Raw genomic sequence first — 18,031 nt, 5'->3', positions numbered from 1 at the left:
CTGCCATTAGGGATATTGATGGGGGGAGGGGAGGCAGCCAGCAAACCAGTGAGTTCAGTAGATTCATGATTCTGCATGAATGGACAGCAGGATCATGGGAACGGTGGCTTTCCCTTGAATGGGAAGGAGCATCATGGGAATCTGGCTGCTTCTAATCTTTTTGTGAATGATTCTTTTCCTTTAACATGGCACTGCTTTTATGAATGGCTCTGGGGGCAAACTGCTGCAAAAACCCTTCCTGAGCTGTACACAGGTGCCTTGAGGAATGCTGGAGTAGGAGTCAGGTGCAGCAAAACAGAGATGCTGCAGTGTTAAGCTACTGTTCTGCTTTTTTAAAGTCTGAGAGGACATTGTACTGATTTTAATTCAGTGTAATTAATTCGGCTTAATGGAAGCAGAATTGAGTTTTATACGAAGTATATGTAATGCTTGCTCTCTTCTATTTCAAAATGTAGTTGCCTACGTGTATTTTTCCTGTTCTCTTAAGGATGGAGATGGCAGCGTAACAGAATGGTTTTGGAATGATTAAACTTGGAAGTTCTGCTCTTCTTGTTCACCCACATGTTCCCTTTTTGATTTATGTTCAAAATACTAAATACTCAAAAAGCTTTATGGCACCAGAAGTAAGAATGGAAATGGAGGGCAATAAAGAATTGTTTTGCTTGGTCTGAAGCAACTAATTTACCATATGGCTTAAGTTGGGGGGGGGGGGGGGGGGAAGAAGTGTTCTTGTCACATTGTACTTGAACACAGTTGTGTGTGTGCGTGTTTACTGATTTTTGCTTTTTTTTTATTTTGTTCAAACCTGTATGATTTGTTTTCGTGCCATCTTACAAATAAAATGCTCTGAATCATTTGAGAATTTACGTTCTCACCAGAAGTAGCTTAGTGTCACAAACTTCTTGTGCAGGTTATGTTAAAATTCAAGGATTCCTATTGCAGAAGTGAAAAAGCTAATGTGTAGTGTTAGCTGCCTAATGTTTTGTAAAACCAGAGTAACTGATATATTATTAATATTTGAATTGTAATTCAACTATTTCAAACTTAAGCTTTAAAAACCTTTTTCTTTTTTCTAGAGGAGAAGTACAAAGTGGAAACAAAAGTCATTGTGGCAGACTTCGGAGAGAGAGAAGATACTTACAGTAGAATCAAAGTGGGGTTGGAAGGCCTGGAGATTGGTGTTTTAGGTTTGTATCTGATCTTTCTAAACCTTTCTTAGTGGTGTTTCGTCTTGACTTGCTTGCTAACTTTTTCCCATATTGAAGTTTATTTAAATGAATTCATGAGAGCTGGTATTTGCCTGACTAAAACTATGTTGCTGCATGTTCAATGTGGTTTTTAGCTTCCTGTTGATACATTACATGAGAGAGTGCTTGCATTGTGCCTGTGTTCTGGGAATTGTGGTGCTTATTGAATGTCTTTTGATGTGTTGTTCTGTGGTGGCTAAAGGCTCTTCAGCTTACGACTGGGTGCACAGTGACTTGACCAAATGCCATTTTAGAAACTAAGCAAGCTCCAGATGCTTAGATTCAGCTTAGCAGCAGAGCCCTGTGGGAGAACCATTAACTCTTAATTATAGAGCTGTTGAAATTTAATCATTACAGTATAGTATTGAGTAAATGGCTCCTGTTTCAGAAGTTTTAAGCATGTTCTGGTCACGCTGGTAAGCTGCGGTTCTTTTGCTGGTAGCAATGCAATATGCCCAAGTATGGTTTGTGATACTTGCGGAAGTGTCGGTGGCGTGATAGTCCTTGAAAACAAAAGGTGATCCATCCGGTTACTTTGTTGAATGTAGAACTGAGGTGATGTCAAGAAGGTGTTTGTCACAAGGTGAGAAGAGTTTAAACATAACAGCAGTTTACCTGAATCTTTCCTGAACATTGGGCTAAAGGTGACTGTGTATCAGTTTTCTGGTTCTTTCCCTAAACCCACATATACTGGTGTGTATCCTGTATTTCTACAGTTACTCAATATGGAGATGAGAACCTGTGATGGTTCAATGTAAGGCACGAAATTTTATAAGTTGCATTGCTCAGACATCTAGTGGTATGTGTTATCAGATAAAGTACTTACTACAAAAGTAGTAAGTTTTACTAACCTGAAATTCAGTAGTTGGAGCTAGTACTGTTTTTTAACCATTTTTTTAACCAGCATATTTCAAATAAATTCATTATACATATGATATGGTCTATGAACTTTGTTGCTAATAGATAAATCTCACTGTATGATGTTGACAAATAATGCACAAGAAAATAGCATATATAAAACCTATTATATATACACCTGTAAATACTAAAGGCTAAACCCCAGAATGTTTCCTAATTTTTCTGACAGATTTGAGTATATACAACTTGTGACATCCAGTATTTAATTACTATAAAAACTCAAATCCACTGGAGTAACTGCAACTGCCAACAATGTATTTTGTGTAAAGAGTAGTGACAAAGCTGCAGATGCCTTTTTTCTTGTTTCTGAAGGAAATAAGTTCCAAAGAAACTTTGTGGATTAAAATTAATGTCAGTTCTAATCTGTCCTATCAAAATCAACTCGGAGAATGTAAGACTTGCAAACTGCCTGTCACGTAGCAATTGCTGCAGAATAGTGTATCACTTTTATGTCTTAAAACACCAGCAAACCTTCTACTGTGTAACATACCCACACTGGAAGGGTTTTTATTACTTGGTAGGCTGTGATGAGGTTATGGCAATGCACAAAATTATGAAGATCTGACTATAGTTCTGCTCAAAGTGGGCACTAAAGCAGTTAATGCATCTCAAATTTTGTGTAAGCTTATTACAGGAAAACAAGCATGTTCCTCAAACAGCCTGGTTCTTGCTTTTATTTGCGTGATCACCTTGACTAAAACCATGGTAAAAATAGCAACTAAATGCTCTAGAGTTGTGTATTCTCTTGCTGAGTTCCTCTGTGCCTTTTTTTTTTTTTTGCTTGCAGCCATTGCAGTTTTACAGAAATCTCTCTTCTAACTAATCACTAGCAATTTTAGTGGATCTCATGCTTAAGATAATCAGGTTACATGATACGTAGATTTCTTTTCTCTAGATATAGCCGTATTAATAGAAACCACTTGCCAATGTAATTTTTCAATGCAGATGATTGCTACTTCAGAAAGACAGTATCTAAATTTTTTGTGGCAATTAATTTCATGCTTTAGTGCATGTTTTACATTCTGTAGCATTTGTTGCAATCCAGAATATAGCTTTTGTTGTTCTATGTTTTTCATGTTTGTGTGAGGGAAAACATGGGTTTAGATGAGAATGGCCATAAGGGATAAGTTTTAGGTTCCAGTATATTTTTTCTTCAGGTGTTATCTGGAAAGTAGGTATGAGAAGCATCAGTAGCACAGCATAGCTGCCGGGGATCAATGCTGATTATTTTTTAACCTTATACTTAGAGACACAGGAGTCCACGTGTACTACTCGAGATTGAGCTTCTGATTATATAGTTGCACAGAGCCTAACTAAAGTACTTACAGATTGAAATCCTTGTAAACTTCTTATTTGGAAGCTTCTTCTCACCCACGTAGGAAGGCTAAAAGAGTTTGCATAATGTTTTGCTGTGTGTTCAAAACATCGTCTGTCAGTGACTTGGAACATGTGCTAACTACAGCAATATGTTAAACAAGAAGAGGTGGGGAAATATTCCTCTTGCTGTTCTTAAACTGCTGTGATACTTATAAGGAGTTTGAGCTGGACAGTATCTTACCCTGTTGTTATCCAGATTCCTCTAGGTAAAATACACCTGTGTTTTTGTTTTTTTTTTTTTTAACGTTCTGTTTCAAACTGCAGCCAAGTGTGATCCAGTAAATAGATGGCTGGAAGTGGAAGGATACATATATGGGACCCAGTCTGTGGTACAGGGTGTGAATTTTGTGTGACTGTCTCTAGCATGAATCATATAAATACTCTAAATTTTGAGAGAATAACCAAGGTTAGTCCCAAACCCCTGCCACAGTTCATAGCAAAAATCCTTTCCAGAGAGATGGCCTGAAAAATAGTTTATTTTAGGATTAAAAGAAGAAGAAGAAAAAAATTGACTCACTCCTGCAATAGCAAGGTTGGACCTTCTTTTTTAAAAACTTCTCTTTCTAAATACAGCAAATGTCTGCTGGGAATTTGCCAACTCCCTGCTCCCCTCAATTCTCGCATTTTTAAAGGTTATCTAAAATTAAAAAATGTGAAACACACGATGTGACTAATGACCTAAGGGTTTCCATAAATACACAAAGATCTGGACCAAGAGAGCTGTCATTCGAGGGAATCTCTGAATGAATCAGTTTGTGCACTTTGCCAGAATCTCTCCTGCGGGTTTCCTGCATGTCCTGCTGCATCCCTATTGATGCTTAAATATCTTTCAGGTTGGTTGTTAAAATCATAGCTTTTAGCACAGTTTTAAGGGCTATTTTATTCTAATTGTTCTAATTATTTTTATTTATTTATTTTAAAAAGGCGTCGGTGCCTTCGGACAGTGTTTCTTGTCCCGTGTGGATGTGGGCCCTGGGGGTGCATGGTGCCCTGCAGCATTCCGAGCACTTCGGGATTCTCTGGGGTGTAAGACACTATATAAATGTAAAACGTTGCCACAGCAACCAAATGTCACACGATTCACTTGTGTAAGATGAACAACAGATACTTAGGAAACGGAGATCCCATTTGCTTGCCTCTTTTTTTATTTTTTATTTTTTTATTATTATTTTTGTGTCTGTATATCAGTGTGCTTTATTAAGTTTGAGGCAGCCGAGGCTGCAGAGCAGCGTCGGTTGCTGACGGTGTGAGGAGTTTCCCCTGCTGGCGCTGGGGTTCGGGAGCCGGGTGGTGGCTTCGTGCCTGGGAGGGAGGGAACCTGGCCGGTCTGCAGTGGCGGCGCCGTGTGTGTGTGTGTGTGCGCGCCTTAAGGGGCCGGTGCATTCTCTCGGTTGATTTTTAAGTGTTGCCAACAGGGGAAGATGGTGGGGGTGACGGGGAGGACCGTCTTGTGCGGTCAGGCTCCGTGTGTGCGGTCAGGCTCCGTGTCTGCGCAGGGAGCGCAGCCCAGGAGCCCTTCTCGAGGGCGGCTGCCCCCTGCCGCCCGCCGGGGCCCGGCTGCCCCCTGCCGCCCGCCGGGGCCCGGCTGCCCCCTGCCGCCCGCCGGGGCCCGGCTGCCCCCTGCCGCCCGCCGGGGCCGTGCGGTCTGTCCCGCAGCCGTCCGGCAGCTGGAGACTGGCCAGAGATTTATTTTTTTGTTTGTTTGTTTTTAATCTTATTTCACTTTATAAATGTCGTGGTTTAACCCCAGCCGGCAACTAAGTACCGTGCAGGTGCTGGCTTGCTCTCTCCCCAGAGGAATGGGGAGGAGAGTCGGGGAAAAAGGTAAAACTTGTGGGCTGAGGTAAGAATAATGTAATTATTAACAATAAAATACAATAATAACAACAACAACAATAACAATAATTGAAAAGGAGAGAGAAGAATAAAACCCACCCCAGCAGCCATCGGCCCCTCCTGGCCAGCTCCCTCCGGTGTCTATATCGAGCATGATGCTCTGTGGTATGGAATATCCCTCTGGCTAGCTCAGGTCGGCTGTCCTGGCTCTGTCACCTCCCGGCTTCTTGTGCCCCTGCAGCTTTCTCCTGGCAGGGCCTGAGAAACTGAAAAGTCCTTGACTTGTTGCTAAGTAGTGTTTATACTAATGAAAATCATCAGTGTGTCACCAACATTGTTCTCAAAACACAGCAGCACCAGCTACTAAGAAGAAAATTAACTCTATCCTGGCCAAACCCAAGGTAGTATTTAAAAAGGGTGTTAAAACAGCTTCACTTAAATGTCCTGCCAGGCACCGAGAGCTTTGCTTTGGCTTGAAGCTCCTTTTCCATAGCATTGCAGAGCTCCGTGTTGCAGCTATGTCACTTGTGCGCTTGCATGGTGTGCACCGATATTTCTTGAAGAAGAAACATTCTTCCCTGGCACTGTGAAAAACTGTGGAGGATGGGTACAATGTTTTAAACATGCCACCTTTTAAACGATTAGAGAATCAACATTTACACACTTAAAATGGCTTGTGTGTTCACCCTCACATTCCACTTGTGTGTGTATGGGTATGTTTACAGTTAGGGAAACTTGGCTAAAGGCATTAGAATGTTTTAAGTGCTGCATTTTAACAGTATTGATTGAAAATTGTCGTTAATCGCAGCGTGAGAAATCAGATGGCATCCAAGTGATCTAATTCATGCTTTTGTTTCAGTCAACAATGTGGGAACTTCGTATGCTTATCCTGAATATTTTCTTGATGTTCCAGACCTGGATAAGGTAAGTGCTTTTTTAGTACCTTCTGGTGTTCTCATTGTTAGCACTAAATGCTTAACAGGTATAGCAAAATAATTTAGGTTTGGTTAAGGTACCCACGTAACAAGGTTTTCAGATTAGAATTAAAGGTTCAGAAAGCTGAGTTACATAAGCAGCATAACCCAGTTCAGATGATGGCAGTCTCAGTTTCTTGCGTTGCTTTTTACATGCTCTTCCCTGCTTCATTTTATATTTGTATTTCAGGCAGATGCGCCTGGGGTCAGTATCTGATTTCTGCCCCTGCCCATGTCTCATTTGGCTGTTGTTTATGAGCTGCTTTAGCTTGTGTGTGGGTTCTTAAGTGACTGAAGGGAAGGGAAGCAAGCAACTTCATGAATGGAAGCTGCACATTCCATAACACTGTTATGAAACTTAAATACAACTGTTTTAGCTCATAATGTAGGGACAACCTTGGTTGCATTGGGTACATTGAAAACTGATTGTGAACAATTTCAGTGGTGCATGATTTTATTTCCAAAACCTCTGTAGCTCACTGTGTCCACTGTGGTTCTGTTTTCTGCTGAAGTATTGAGAAACGTATCTGCTTTTTTGTTCACCTTCAAGTAAGGTTCATAATACGTAGCAAAAAAATACCATTTTTTTTACCTGATGAATAAACGAAGTCACTAAAACACTGTTATGAAATGGTGAAGAGAAAAAAAACCCCATTAATTTATGAAGATGTCTTAAAATATCAGAATTTATTAAAGTTCTTAAATATTGCAGTGTTAGGAAGTATAGTGTCAATGTGATACGTCTGTGGGTTTTTTTATTAATAAGAGTCCCTAACCAGACGTAAAATTTGACCAAGAGTAATTCACAGACTGCTTTGCAAGTCTGTCACTCTTCCTGATATTTAAGCAGGAAGACAAGGAGTAAAAGTGGATGTATAAGTGTAAGGTCTAATCTGTCTTTGCACTTAAACCCAGATGGTGTGTAAATATTGATCAAATAACTTCAAACAAAACTGAAACCTTTGTTTTCTTGCAGACAGTCGACCAAATGATCAACATTAACGTTGTGGCTGTTTGTAAGGTAAGTGCCCTGTTAACCAACACTTGTTCCTTGATGTCTTAATTCAGACCCACTAAATAATTGAAATTCAGTTGTCTGAAGCAATTACTTTTCACCTGTTGGACCACAGGTCCATTTTTCATCTTGGAGTGACCTAGAGGTTATGACTGTTTTATCAGACTGTTCTGGTTGTTGTGTGAGGTATAATTTGTTGCAAAGACACCTATGAACTACTACTTGGAAGAGCAAGGTATGTGCACAAAACAATGCTTAATGCTTCTTCGTGCTTGTCGTTCTAATCCTTGTAAATTGTTCATTCTTCTCCATATCTTTCTTTCTTGCGGTGGGCAACCTTTGTCTCTGCACACCTAAGGGTTTTTGGACACTAGTGAGAAGCCACTTAAATATTTTCTGTGAAATACATAAGCAATAAGGAGAACAAACCAAAGTTTTCAGAAGGGTGCATTAACTTTTGAAGTACAGTTACCTTCCCTTTTTGATATTCACATTCAAGTTTTTATTGAGAAGAAATCACCCTGACTTCAGGCTAAAACATATGGCTGTTCCTTTGTTTATTAACATGAGGCCCATTCAAAAATGAGATTTTCATCGTAGTATTTCAGAGTTTAAAAGGGGCAGAGGGAATAGCAGCTGCTTACACAACATAGGAGTCAATTACTGTATTACCATGAGTGCTGCAGAAACTCCTTGTGATTATTCACTGCTAAACCTTAACTTTCTTTTCTTGTGCATAACAAAACTGGCACCTCCATTAGCTGAGGGTTACTCTTTTGCCTCAAAGTCAAAATATTAGGTGTTTCAAAGGTGGCTCAAAAGTTTTGACGTTCTTGCAGCTCTTCTGATTAGGTGTAATAACTAAAAATCTAGTACGGTGCTCTTGGGGAGTCTAAACTGGAAGTGTTTTGTTTCCATGTGAGGAGGCACAGGACCTCTTAAAACAATGCTTCTCTTTAAGATTTTCATACCTTACTAAAACGTAGGCAAGCAGTGCAAATGCAACAGTTGCATGACTGAATGAGACTGTTAATGTCAGCTTGCTACCGCTCTCACTTCCCTGTGTGTTTTATTTGACGTCTTAGAATTACTTGTTGTAAAGTTAGAAATGTTAGAGCAGTTAAATCTTCAGAAACTTTTAACCGTATGTTTGGTTGACAGAGAAGGATTGTGGCCCATGGTGTCTTGTTGCACTTCTGTGAGATTTCATCTGAGAAGTCAGTTATTAATGGGCACCTTTGAAACTTTTCTCTTATGGAAGTAATTTAGTAGACTTCTGAAAATGGTAACAGAGCTGCACCAGGTGTAAATCTGTTGTCATGCATAGACCTCTTTGAGATTACTGTAATCGGAAGAATGCCTCTGCTAAGTTGTGACATCTGTGCTGTGCCAGCAGAGGGAGTGCACTGTTCAGTGATTGAAGAATTTGGGGTGTCAGTCTTCCTGGGAGCACTTCCTTGCAATAAAAAAAATTACAGATGAACTTCTTTAATACCTATGTCTGAAGATGGTAGGGTAGAATAATAGTTGAGGTCTACTTCAAGTCTGTATATACCTAAAATTCCAGAGGTACAGCCAGACTGTATTAGTTTCCAGAATAAACTAGCACTGTTTTGTGGCTTGAGTAATTGTTTTTATGATCGGTGGTGGTCAAAAATTTAACGAAAATGTCATAGTTTCTTGTAAAATATGCATTCTGCCAGACTCTTCACATTGTAACGTGGTTGTCTTCACACATATAGAAACTTACTGAAGATCTGCTTACTGTGCGTTAATAATGTTTTTCCTCCTGTTTAAAAACTTTTTCTTGACCATGAGCAGCTCCTGTTACTGGATATAATCAGAGTTTGAGCATAAGCTTCCAGGCTTGAAAATGTTTCCTCCTGTGTGAGCCTGTTGTGTAATTAAACAGTAGGCATGCCAGATGCTTACTGTTTTGGGGAGAGGAGCACATTAGAGATATGTACCATCTGTAAGTCATTTTTTCAGGAGAACCCATAGAATCAGAGAGTCATGGTAGGAAAAAATAATCTTAGGAAAAGCCTGTATGTTGTTTCACTTATTATTTTTTTTTAATGTAATCCTTTGACTGTTTAGTTCAGTACTTTAAGTCAATAATTCATCCTGGGGTATAAGTGTGTTTAAAAAAAGTACTGCTAATATTCTCCCTTCTGGCCTGGTGAATAATGTGAAGTTTGGCGTGCACAAGAGCACAGGGTTCTTAAGCAAGGAGATGAAGGTCTGCTGAAAAGGTGGAGGTACAGGATAGGCAGAGCAGGTTTTGCTAGTACCCATTCAGACTTTGCTTACAGTATCTCCAGATCCTTGTCAGAGGTCTTGCATAGCCTTTCTAGTGTAACGTTCTGGAGTATTGCCATCCACTTCCTTGCCTTTTGGACCAGACTTCCTCATGCTGAAAAGGTAATGCCGCCTTCTCGGTAACCTGCGCTATGTGCCATCAGCAACACCTCTGCTGGACAGCACAACTCCTCTGGCACGCACGTTCTGATACCTCCTCTTCAGTTCTGGCTGAAACGCTCATTAGGCTTGAAGTGGGAAAGTCAAGATATTCAGTACAGTTTGTTATTCTGCAGAAATGTTAAGGTCTGGTTTTGTTGCCACAGGTGTAGGTGTTGTTGAAGGGTGACACACATCCCTTACCTTTTGACCCATTTTTCTTTGTTGGGCAGCTCGTTGGATTTCCTAGGGGATATGCAGCATGTAAGTAGGGATGCACTGAGAGAGAAGACCCCCATCTTCACCTCACAGGATGAGTTATCAGCCTAGTTGGTCCTGCTGTTTACTAGTTCTCCCCAACTGTAAAGGAACTGATACTGTGAAACTTGCCTTACTGTTAGAGAAGTTGTTTCCTGTCAGAGCTCTTATATATGTGTCTTTCTCAAATCCTATTCCATGCTGCCTGCCCACCTCATACCCTTAGAGCACTGTTGGGTTCAGGATCACAGGACACCTGTGAACCCCATGTGTGATTTTTGGGGCTCAGTCAGTCTGGCACGAAGTGTTGTGGTTACTGTGATCTGCCTTCAAAGCACTCTGTACACTGCTGAAGACAAGCTACGTAAAACTATGTAAACCATGTTGGAATATCACGTCTTGTAAAATCTGATTAAAAAACCTGACCAAAAGCCCCTCTGCCCACCCCCCCCACCCACCCCCCACCTCCACCCCCACCCCCCAACCACAGTAAATGCTGCTTAAGCTCTGTGGGAAATGTCACGTTTTTATGGTGATGTGCAGGAGTTAATCTGTTCTTCATGTCATATACAAATGAAGAAACGCCTTGGCTCTTGATGTTGCCATAAATAGAATGAAGAGGTTTTGTTTGTGGTATTTTCTCAGGAAAGCTTGAGACTTAATATAGCCTTATACAAGGTTTGAGTTGACAGATAAATGAGGGAGAAGATGGGGTAATATGCAAAATTTGATGGTTCCTGTCACAGTCTCTTCAAGCTTCTGGAGGGATTGAAAAAGCAGAACTTTTCTTTAATGATTGGTGGAAGCAGGTCAGGTAACATGGGTGTTTATTATAATTTTTAAGTATTGTTACATTTTGAGACACAAACTAAATATATTTCTGACATTGAATAAAATACCAGGTCAAAAGCCCTGGGGGTTTTCCCTAACCAGCAAGTGTTGAAGAGCCAAAATTATAGTTGCTTTGTACAGTTTTCACGTATACTTCTTCTGTCAACTGCATCTTCTTGTGTCAATTCACCTTTGTATGCTACAGCCTTTGATTTCACCTGCAAGGAACAATTAAACTTGATTTGGCTCTTGGATTAATGTCCTGAAAGCAAGGATGCTAGACTAGCTGTCCAGTGTTTAAAAATGGCTAGGTGATGAGCATAGAGAGTAGCCTTGCATGCTTCAGGGAGTCTTTGCTCCTTTGGCAGCTGCAAAAGATACTTTGTATGTATGGAACAGCAAGTATGTTATTTCTGTTTGCAGCATCACAATATGCTAATTGCATTGGAGTGAGGCGTAAACTTGTGTTCTCTTGAAAAATGAGTAGGACTAAATAGTTGAGGGAGTACTGGCTTAGCGGTTGATTAAGCAAGTTGCTGAATTGGTTTGCAAGGTTTTATGTTGTGGGGGAATGTAAATTTTAGGCTTGCAGGCCAGGCTTTGATTGGAAAAGGGCATTAACAGAGGGAGAGGGGGAGAGTAAATTACACATACATATGTGCCTTGCTGTCTGTACTAATCTTTGTCTTGATCACCTTATTTATGTTTTATACCGAGTGTCAAATAAAAAGGGGATATAATAGGCCTACAAGATAGAGGATTTTTATCATCACTGTGTTTGAGAAGCTTATAATTTGCTTGTGACTTCAACATATATAAATATTTTGTGTTGAGCTGAGAGATCCAGTGTCAGCTGCCCCTTTAATGGAAGAGGAGCAAGAGGTGAATTTTATACCAGCTTGTAAATCCTAGGCAGGAACGGTTCTACTTACAAAGTCTGAAACTGAGTTTAGGGGGGAAAAACCCCCAACAACAAAACCCACAACCAATACAAGATTGAAGGAGGAAGAAGAAACTAGTGTATTTGAGAAAGAAGGGAAATATTCTTTTACAGACCTGTAAGTAGAAGTAAGAAAAGCCTGGGGAGCAGTAACTCTGAAAGACAGTAGGAAATAACATCTCTCTCTCCAGTAAGTGTTCAGACAGGCCAGTGCAGCCTAGTACCGTGTCTGTAAAGGTACCTTACCAGGAATCAGATGATAGTTGTGTGTGCCCTGCTAGAACGTGATTTTGTATATTTACTATGTGGGAGAGGATCACAGCAAGTGGAACATAATTCTGAGGGAAGTAGCAACACTGACTTGTGAGAAAAGATCACTTTGTGTGTATTCTAGCCTAGTCGAGAGGTTTCTTTACATTTATATTCAAAGTCATAATCAGAGGAAGGTTGATGATTTAAGCCAAGTACCTAAGTTTGTAACAGAGAGGGACAGTTGCCAACACTTGAAAGAGGAGCAAGTGTTCTGTGAAGGTGGTCATGAATGTCATTCAGATGGTCCAGAGGGAGAAATTAAAAGCTGCAGTTTCCAGCTTGCTGACTTTGAACCTGAGAGCATGATACACAGAAAGCTGGAACAAAGGAAATGTAGCTGCAATAAATACTTTTTAGCAATAGTCAGGTGAGCACTGGGGATTTTTCTTCAAAGTACAAGTAACTTGGGGAAATTTAGGAAACACTGGAGTTCTGTGACTTTCTGTAGATTTGGGGTTGAGACAAATATGTATTCCACATCTTGAAAAGAGAAAGTTCAGCCTTACTATTTGAGTAGTCTTTTTCCTATTTAAAGGGTAACAGGGGAAAAGATGCTGATTTTGAGAGCTTTCCCTTGTAAACTGTACTCTGAAAGTTTGTGGCTCTAAACAGGGAAAACCTTTCTTTCCTAAAACTGTTGCTCAAAGGAAAATCAGTAACAACGAACAGGACTTGAAGCATGTTATGTTCGTAGTTCCTTTTGTATGCCCCCTTCTAGTCACTGACCTTGCCACATGGGTTACTCTGTGATTTTTCTGTTGGATTGACATCAGGTTCACCTGCCAGTTTTTCCAAATCTAAACCGTTCTTGTTCAGCTTGGGGTATGCGCTGCCTTAAGAAGTTATTTCAAGAGAGAGACATTAAAAAAACCTTAATAGTAGATGCTGATAATAGGTTTCACAATCAGTTTAACTACCAGTGCTTAAGTACAGTTCCTTAGTTCTTCCAGAGTAAGGTCTGTGAGTTAGTGTTGCATGGGCACAGTGTCAGTTAACTGTTTGTTAAACAGCTAGTACGCTTGTGAACTTGTGTGAATCCTCTGCCCAGGCACTACAAATTATCTTAGGATAGCAATTACTTTTTTTGTACAGGAATGGGTGCACCATGGGGAATTGCTGATCTTTAAAAAGTTCTGTTGCTTTGAGTTGTTATAATTTCACCCCAGATTTGTGAAAGAGATCTGAGGGAAGCTTCTTAGCTGTGTGACAAAGTAGAAAACTTGTCCAAGTTCTCTAGCTTCATCCTTTGTTGTACTTGCATAAGTTTAATTATAGGTCATTATACATTTTGGAAGTGGAAAGAGTGACTTGCAGTCATAATACCATACCATAGAATAATTTGTCTCTGAATACACAACTGTGGTATTAGATTCCTGGCTTTGTATAACAATTGTGTGGCCCGTAAGATGTGAAGGGAATCTTTGATTATTTACCTCGGCTGTTCCTGCTGTGTTTTAGCAGTCTGAGTGAATATCATTTGAAAAGTATTCAAAACTTTACAAATCATTATTCTTTCCCTAAGCTCCACTCCTGAGCTGTTGCTTGGACTGGAGTGAGAAAAGGCTACAACTCGGTGGTCACTAAGAATGGGAAATCTCTTTTCTGAAGAAAAACTGCTGGAAATAGATGGTTGTAACTTCTAACTATTTGTTAGTCCTCTAATAGGAGCTTTTAAGCATAGCACCTGTGTTAGAACATAAAACTAGCTATATGGCTGTGCATTTTTGTATCTGCAAGTAGGTATCTGTGCTTCCTTAGACTACAAGTGGCTTTCCTTTTTCCAAAATTAGAAGGTAGAAGACAGCTCTGGTGAGGAAGAGTGGGCAACCAGTGTTTGCCAGGCATGTAACAAATGCAGTTGCAGATAAATGGACATCAAAAATTGATAGCTGCCTGTAAAAGACTAATGAAATGGTCTGTAATGAATTTTTCTACCTTAAGTTAGCCATTTGCTGTGAGCATCCTGGAACTTAGGAGCTGGACAGTTAGGTGTGAAAGATGTTCACTTAAAAACAATGTAGCCTTCTGAACCAAAGGAGCTATACCCCAAACTCTACGGTAGTTTACGTGTATTTATGAAATCATTGAAAAACAAATAAGCAAAAAAAAACCCCTCAACAACTACTGCTTCATGGTTGTGTGCGGAACATAACTTTTTGCCAGACTATATAAAATATAAAAGCAAATTTCTCACAAGTGTGCACAGACACACGCACGCATGTTTTCACTCTGCTCTAATGCAGGCTTTCAGAAAGAAAAACCAATTTGCTTTGGATAAGCTGGCAGTTTTCACATAGACCAGTGTCTGGCTACTTGTCTGAAATTACCTGAGCCTTCCAAGTTTTGGCAACATTCATGTTTTCAATGGCAGCACTGGTGTTTTTGCGGAATATAGTATTTGTTCAGAAAAATAGTTATGTGAAGGAAACCTAAGCGAGTTCAGTAACTATTAACTGAATGCACTCTTCTTAGGGTAGTTCCCAACCTCTCCTTCAGGTTTCCTGCCACTTTCTTCTTTATTAGGTTGCCTTCAGAGAAACAAACACCACCATAGAGTTCTCTGGCATCCCACATGTTAATTCCTATAGACTCGGATTTGCAGTGCCTTGGCATTTATGAAATACACCCTGTTACAGAACTGGCTATGTCTAAAAAAGACCTAGCTGAAATTTGGACTCTTTATCTGGGAGATATTTATTTAGTCGTGGATGTTTGTTGTTGAACTACCTATTTCATAATGACATGTCTGAGATTATAGCTGTTGAAAATGAAAGTGTTAACCAGTTTGGTTATTTTAGTTAAAGGTCATGCAAGCGTATATGGGTACTGTTAGCAGCAAAACTATTTTTGCCATAGATTGTTTTATTTGAATTAATGCTGGAAATATTTTATGTGTGTGTAAAGTGTATAAATTTGCCAGACCCGAATATGGCTGCAGAATGCCCTGCCAGCATTTTTCCAATAGTACTCTTGCACTGCTGGAACAGTCTGAGCGTGGACTTGGCTGGGTGAGGTGAGACTGACTCAGAGAGCTGCCTTCTGTTAGTTTGTTCTTTGGAAGAAATGATGTTTTTTTCTGTGTATAAAGATACTGAATAGTCATACATCTCTTTTCACACATCACAAGATGTAAAAATACAGATAGGAAAAGCAGTTTTGCCCTATTCCACACATATTTTTTTTAAATTCCCTCAAAATATCAGTTTTAGTAAAAAAAAAAAATATGGAAGTGATGTTGAGTATGAAGTCCAGTTTCACCATCAGTGTTTTTTCCGTGAAGGTAAAAAAAAAATTGATTGCCTGTCCAGCTGAACTTTAGAAACAGACTATTTAACACAGCTGGTGGTGAGAGACTTCTTGATTTCTACCTGAATGGTGTACCTATTATTGTATATCGGCTGTCAATGGCTTTGTAGTTTTTATACTTATATAAGTCAAACAATTATTGTAGCATGTTTTTCTGTGCTCTTGTTTAGGTATCAATAGTAACCAGCAGGTTTGTGATACACTGTTAGAGCTGCTTGGTGGGTTGCAATTTGCATTTAGAACATGAATGCATTTGTGTGGATTTATGTCAAAGTTTCAAATATGGGGTTCCCTCTGCATTACAGTGGGAGATCCTGTACTGGGTTTTCAGACCATTTATGGGTTGCCTAAGGGAAGGCAGTTTCAGTCCGTGTCCGTGTGTCAATCTACAGAGATGAAATGCAGCATTACACTGCCCTGAGAGGCAAGAAACGGCGTGCTGCTTTTTGCCAAGGGATCTGTGGGAGAGATCATAAAGCATGCACCAGGTGAAAGATCTGCCAGTCTAGAACTAGTCTTAAAATCAGCCCAAATCATTCTTTATCCTTTAACATTAAAATAAACAGTTGTTTCCACATCTCTTCTGAAGCATTATATGTGCAAGAAGCTTATGTATACTTAGACTTGATGTTAGAGGTTTTTTTGAAGTTGCATCAGATCTGTTTAACTTGGTGATGTTTACCAACTCTGAATACTTAGTCTAACTACTGGGGCAGTGCTGAGAGTTCAGAATGTCAACAGTTGACTTCATGAAAGTAAGGTCTGTTCGACTCCTGCCTGTGCAGTCCCTTATCAAAGCTGTCATGCAGTATGGCTGATGGCAGAACCTATTCTAAGTGAGAAATGCCAAAATACAAAATGCAGCTGTCTTCTACCATTTTCTTTGTGTGTCAACTGCAATCAACTGAAATTTTGTTTAGGAAAAAAAAAAGGGGGGGGGGGGGGGGGCGGGCCACAAGAGGTATTCTCCTCTATTCCTGAAAGGGTATGTTTTATAATTTCAAAATAAAAACAAAAAAACCCAAAAAAAACCCCAAAAAACCCAAACCCAGACTCAGTCATATGTAAGGGCTACTGCAGTGGTGACGGTGTTATGAATAGCTTGCTACAGTAAGATTTGTTTCTTTTTAATAGAAGTGCTTATAAATGTTTCGTACTCCTGTAATATGCTGATTTCTTTTTTTATTACGAGTGTGTGTTTTTCCTCCCATACTACTCAAATGTTTCATGTTTTTAAGCTATCAAGGTAATTTGGTATCAGTGGGAGAACCATTACATTTTGGTGCTATGAGTACTTTATTATCCCCTGCTCACTGTGTTCTCAAGAACCTTGCTGGAATATCTTAAACGTGAGAAGTGGTAACAATTCATATTTCTTGTCTGATCAGTCTTTGGTGTCAGTGACATGACATTTATTAACAGGGTTGGTTGGGAACAGGGTGGTATTTGGCACAAGCTGAACTTCGACAACATTATTTCTTAAAGGCTGAAACTTTCTGGATTTAAATTGAATTTTAGGATGGTAGTAATTAGTATTAAAAAAAATAAGTATTTCACACTAATTGAAAATTCATCAGTTTGGATCAATGCTTGATCTGTTTTTCATGTCAGAGCTGCTCTGTTTGCAACTGGGAAGCTTGTTTTAGGATTACTGCTCTGGAGAATCCCTCAGCCAGGTTGTAAATACATTTCTCAGAGTCAGAACGAAGGGAGGAGCTTCTAGAGCAGTGAGGAGGTTTGCTGGGCTACTTTCCTCATGGGGATGTAGTTTCTTCGGTGTGAAAACATCTGTGTAATCAGCAAAAAATGTTTTGGGCGTCTTAAACAACATAGGAAACTCACATTCACTAGTTCTGTCCAATGCCCTTGCTGCTCCACGATTTATTTTTAACTTAAAATCAGCAGTTTGGTAAGCCTAGCTAAAATGCACTGGATCTTGTCTTGAGTCTTGGCATAGGTGATACATTTTGTCAATCTTGAGGAAGACAGATGCTTTTTGTGGGGAGAGAAAGATCATACGTGTACCATAGTACTCTGGTGGTTTAATGTTCTTTAGAGGCCACAAATGCTGCAGAGCGCCAAAGACATTTTTTTTATTTACTCTTATGCTGCTAGCTGTATGGGTTCACCAGACTCAGTGCACACGCTACTTGACAGAGCCAAGTTATCCAGGTAGAATAAAAATAAACTGCCTACGCAAAGTATGCTCTCTGCTTCCCTGAGCCTTGGTTGGGGTGGAGGGGGTGGCAGCTGCTTCTGGGAGGAAGGGAGGTTTCCCTTGGTCTCTGGCTGTCTGGTGTCTGCATTCTGAGCCATCACGAATGTTTTCTTTTTGCAGATGACACGATTGGTGCTGCCCGGCATGCTGGAAAGGTGAGTCACACTAACACTATCCAGACAAAGTCATCATTATTTATAGGGGAGAATCCTTTCTTGAAAAATTCATTACTGTGACTAATCAGCCTAGTCTCCATGTTTTAATGGCAGAGTAATGCCGGGTGAGTCACGCTGATGGTGCATGAATCATCAGACGGTGGAAGCCTTTTCCACTCGATTCCCT

At 40.0% G+C, this 18,031-nt stretch overlaps 1 protein-coding gene across 2 annotated transcripts in view; it reads left to right on the top strand.

Moving 5' to 3' along the window:
- Positions 1 to 18,031, top strand: part of HSD17B12 (hydroxysteroid 17-beta dehydrogenase 12) — an 88,912-nt gene that overhangs the window by 51,908 nt on the left and 18,973 nt on the right. For both annotated transcript variants that reach the window (XM_040602120.1, XM_040602121.1), the window contains exons 4-7: positions 1,077 to 1,187; positions 6,238 to 6,302; positions 7,329 to 7,373; positions 17,810 to 17,844. In XM_040602120.1, coding sequence (XP_040458054.1) covers positions 1,077 to 1,187; positions 6,238 to 6,302; positions 7,329 to 7,373; positions 17,810 to 17,844 — 256 coding nt within the window. The remainder of the gene's footprint in view (positions 1 to 1,076; positions 1,188 to 6,237; positions 6,303 to 7,328; positions 7,374 to 17,809; positions 17,845 to 18,031) is intronic.

Source organism: Falco naumanni, chromosome 7 (genome assembly GCF_017639655.2).
Source record: "Falco naumanni isolate bFalNau1 chromosome 7, bFalNau1.pat, whole genome shotgun sequence".
NCBI classification, from domain to species: Eukaryota; Metazoa; Chordata; class Aves; order Falconiformes; family Falconidae; genus Falco; species Falco naumanni.
This window is presented reverse-complemented; position numbering and strand designations above follow the sequence as displayed.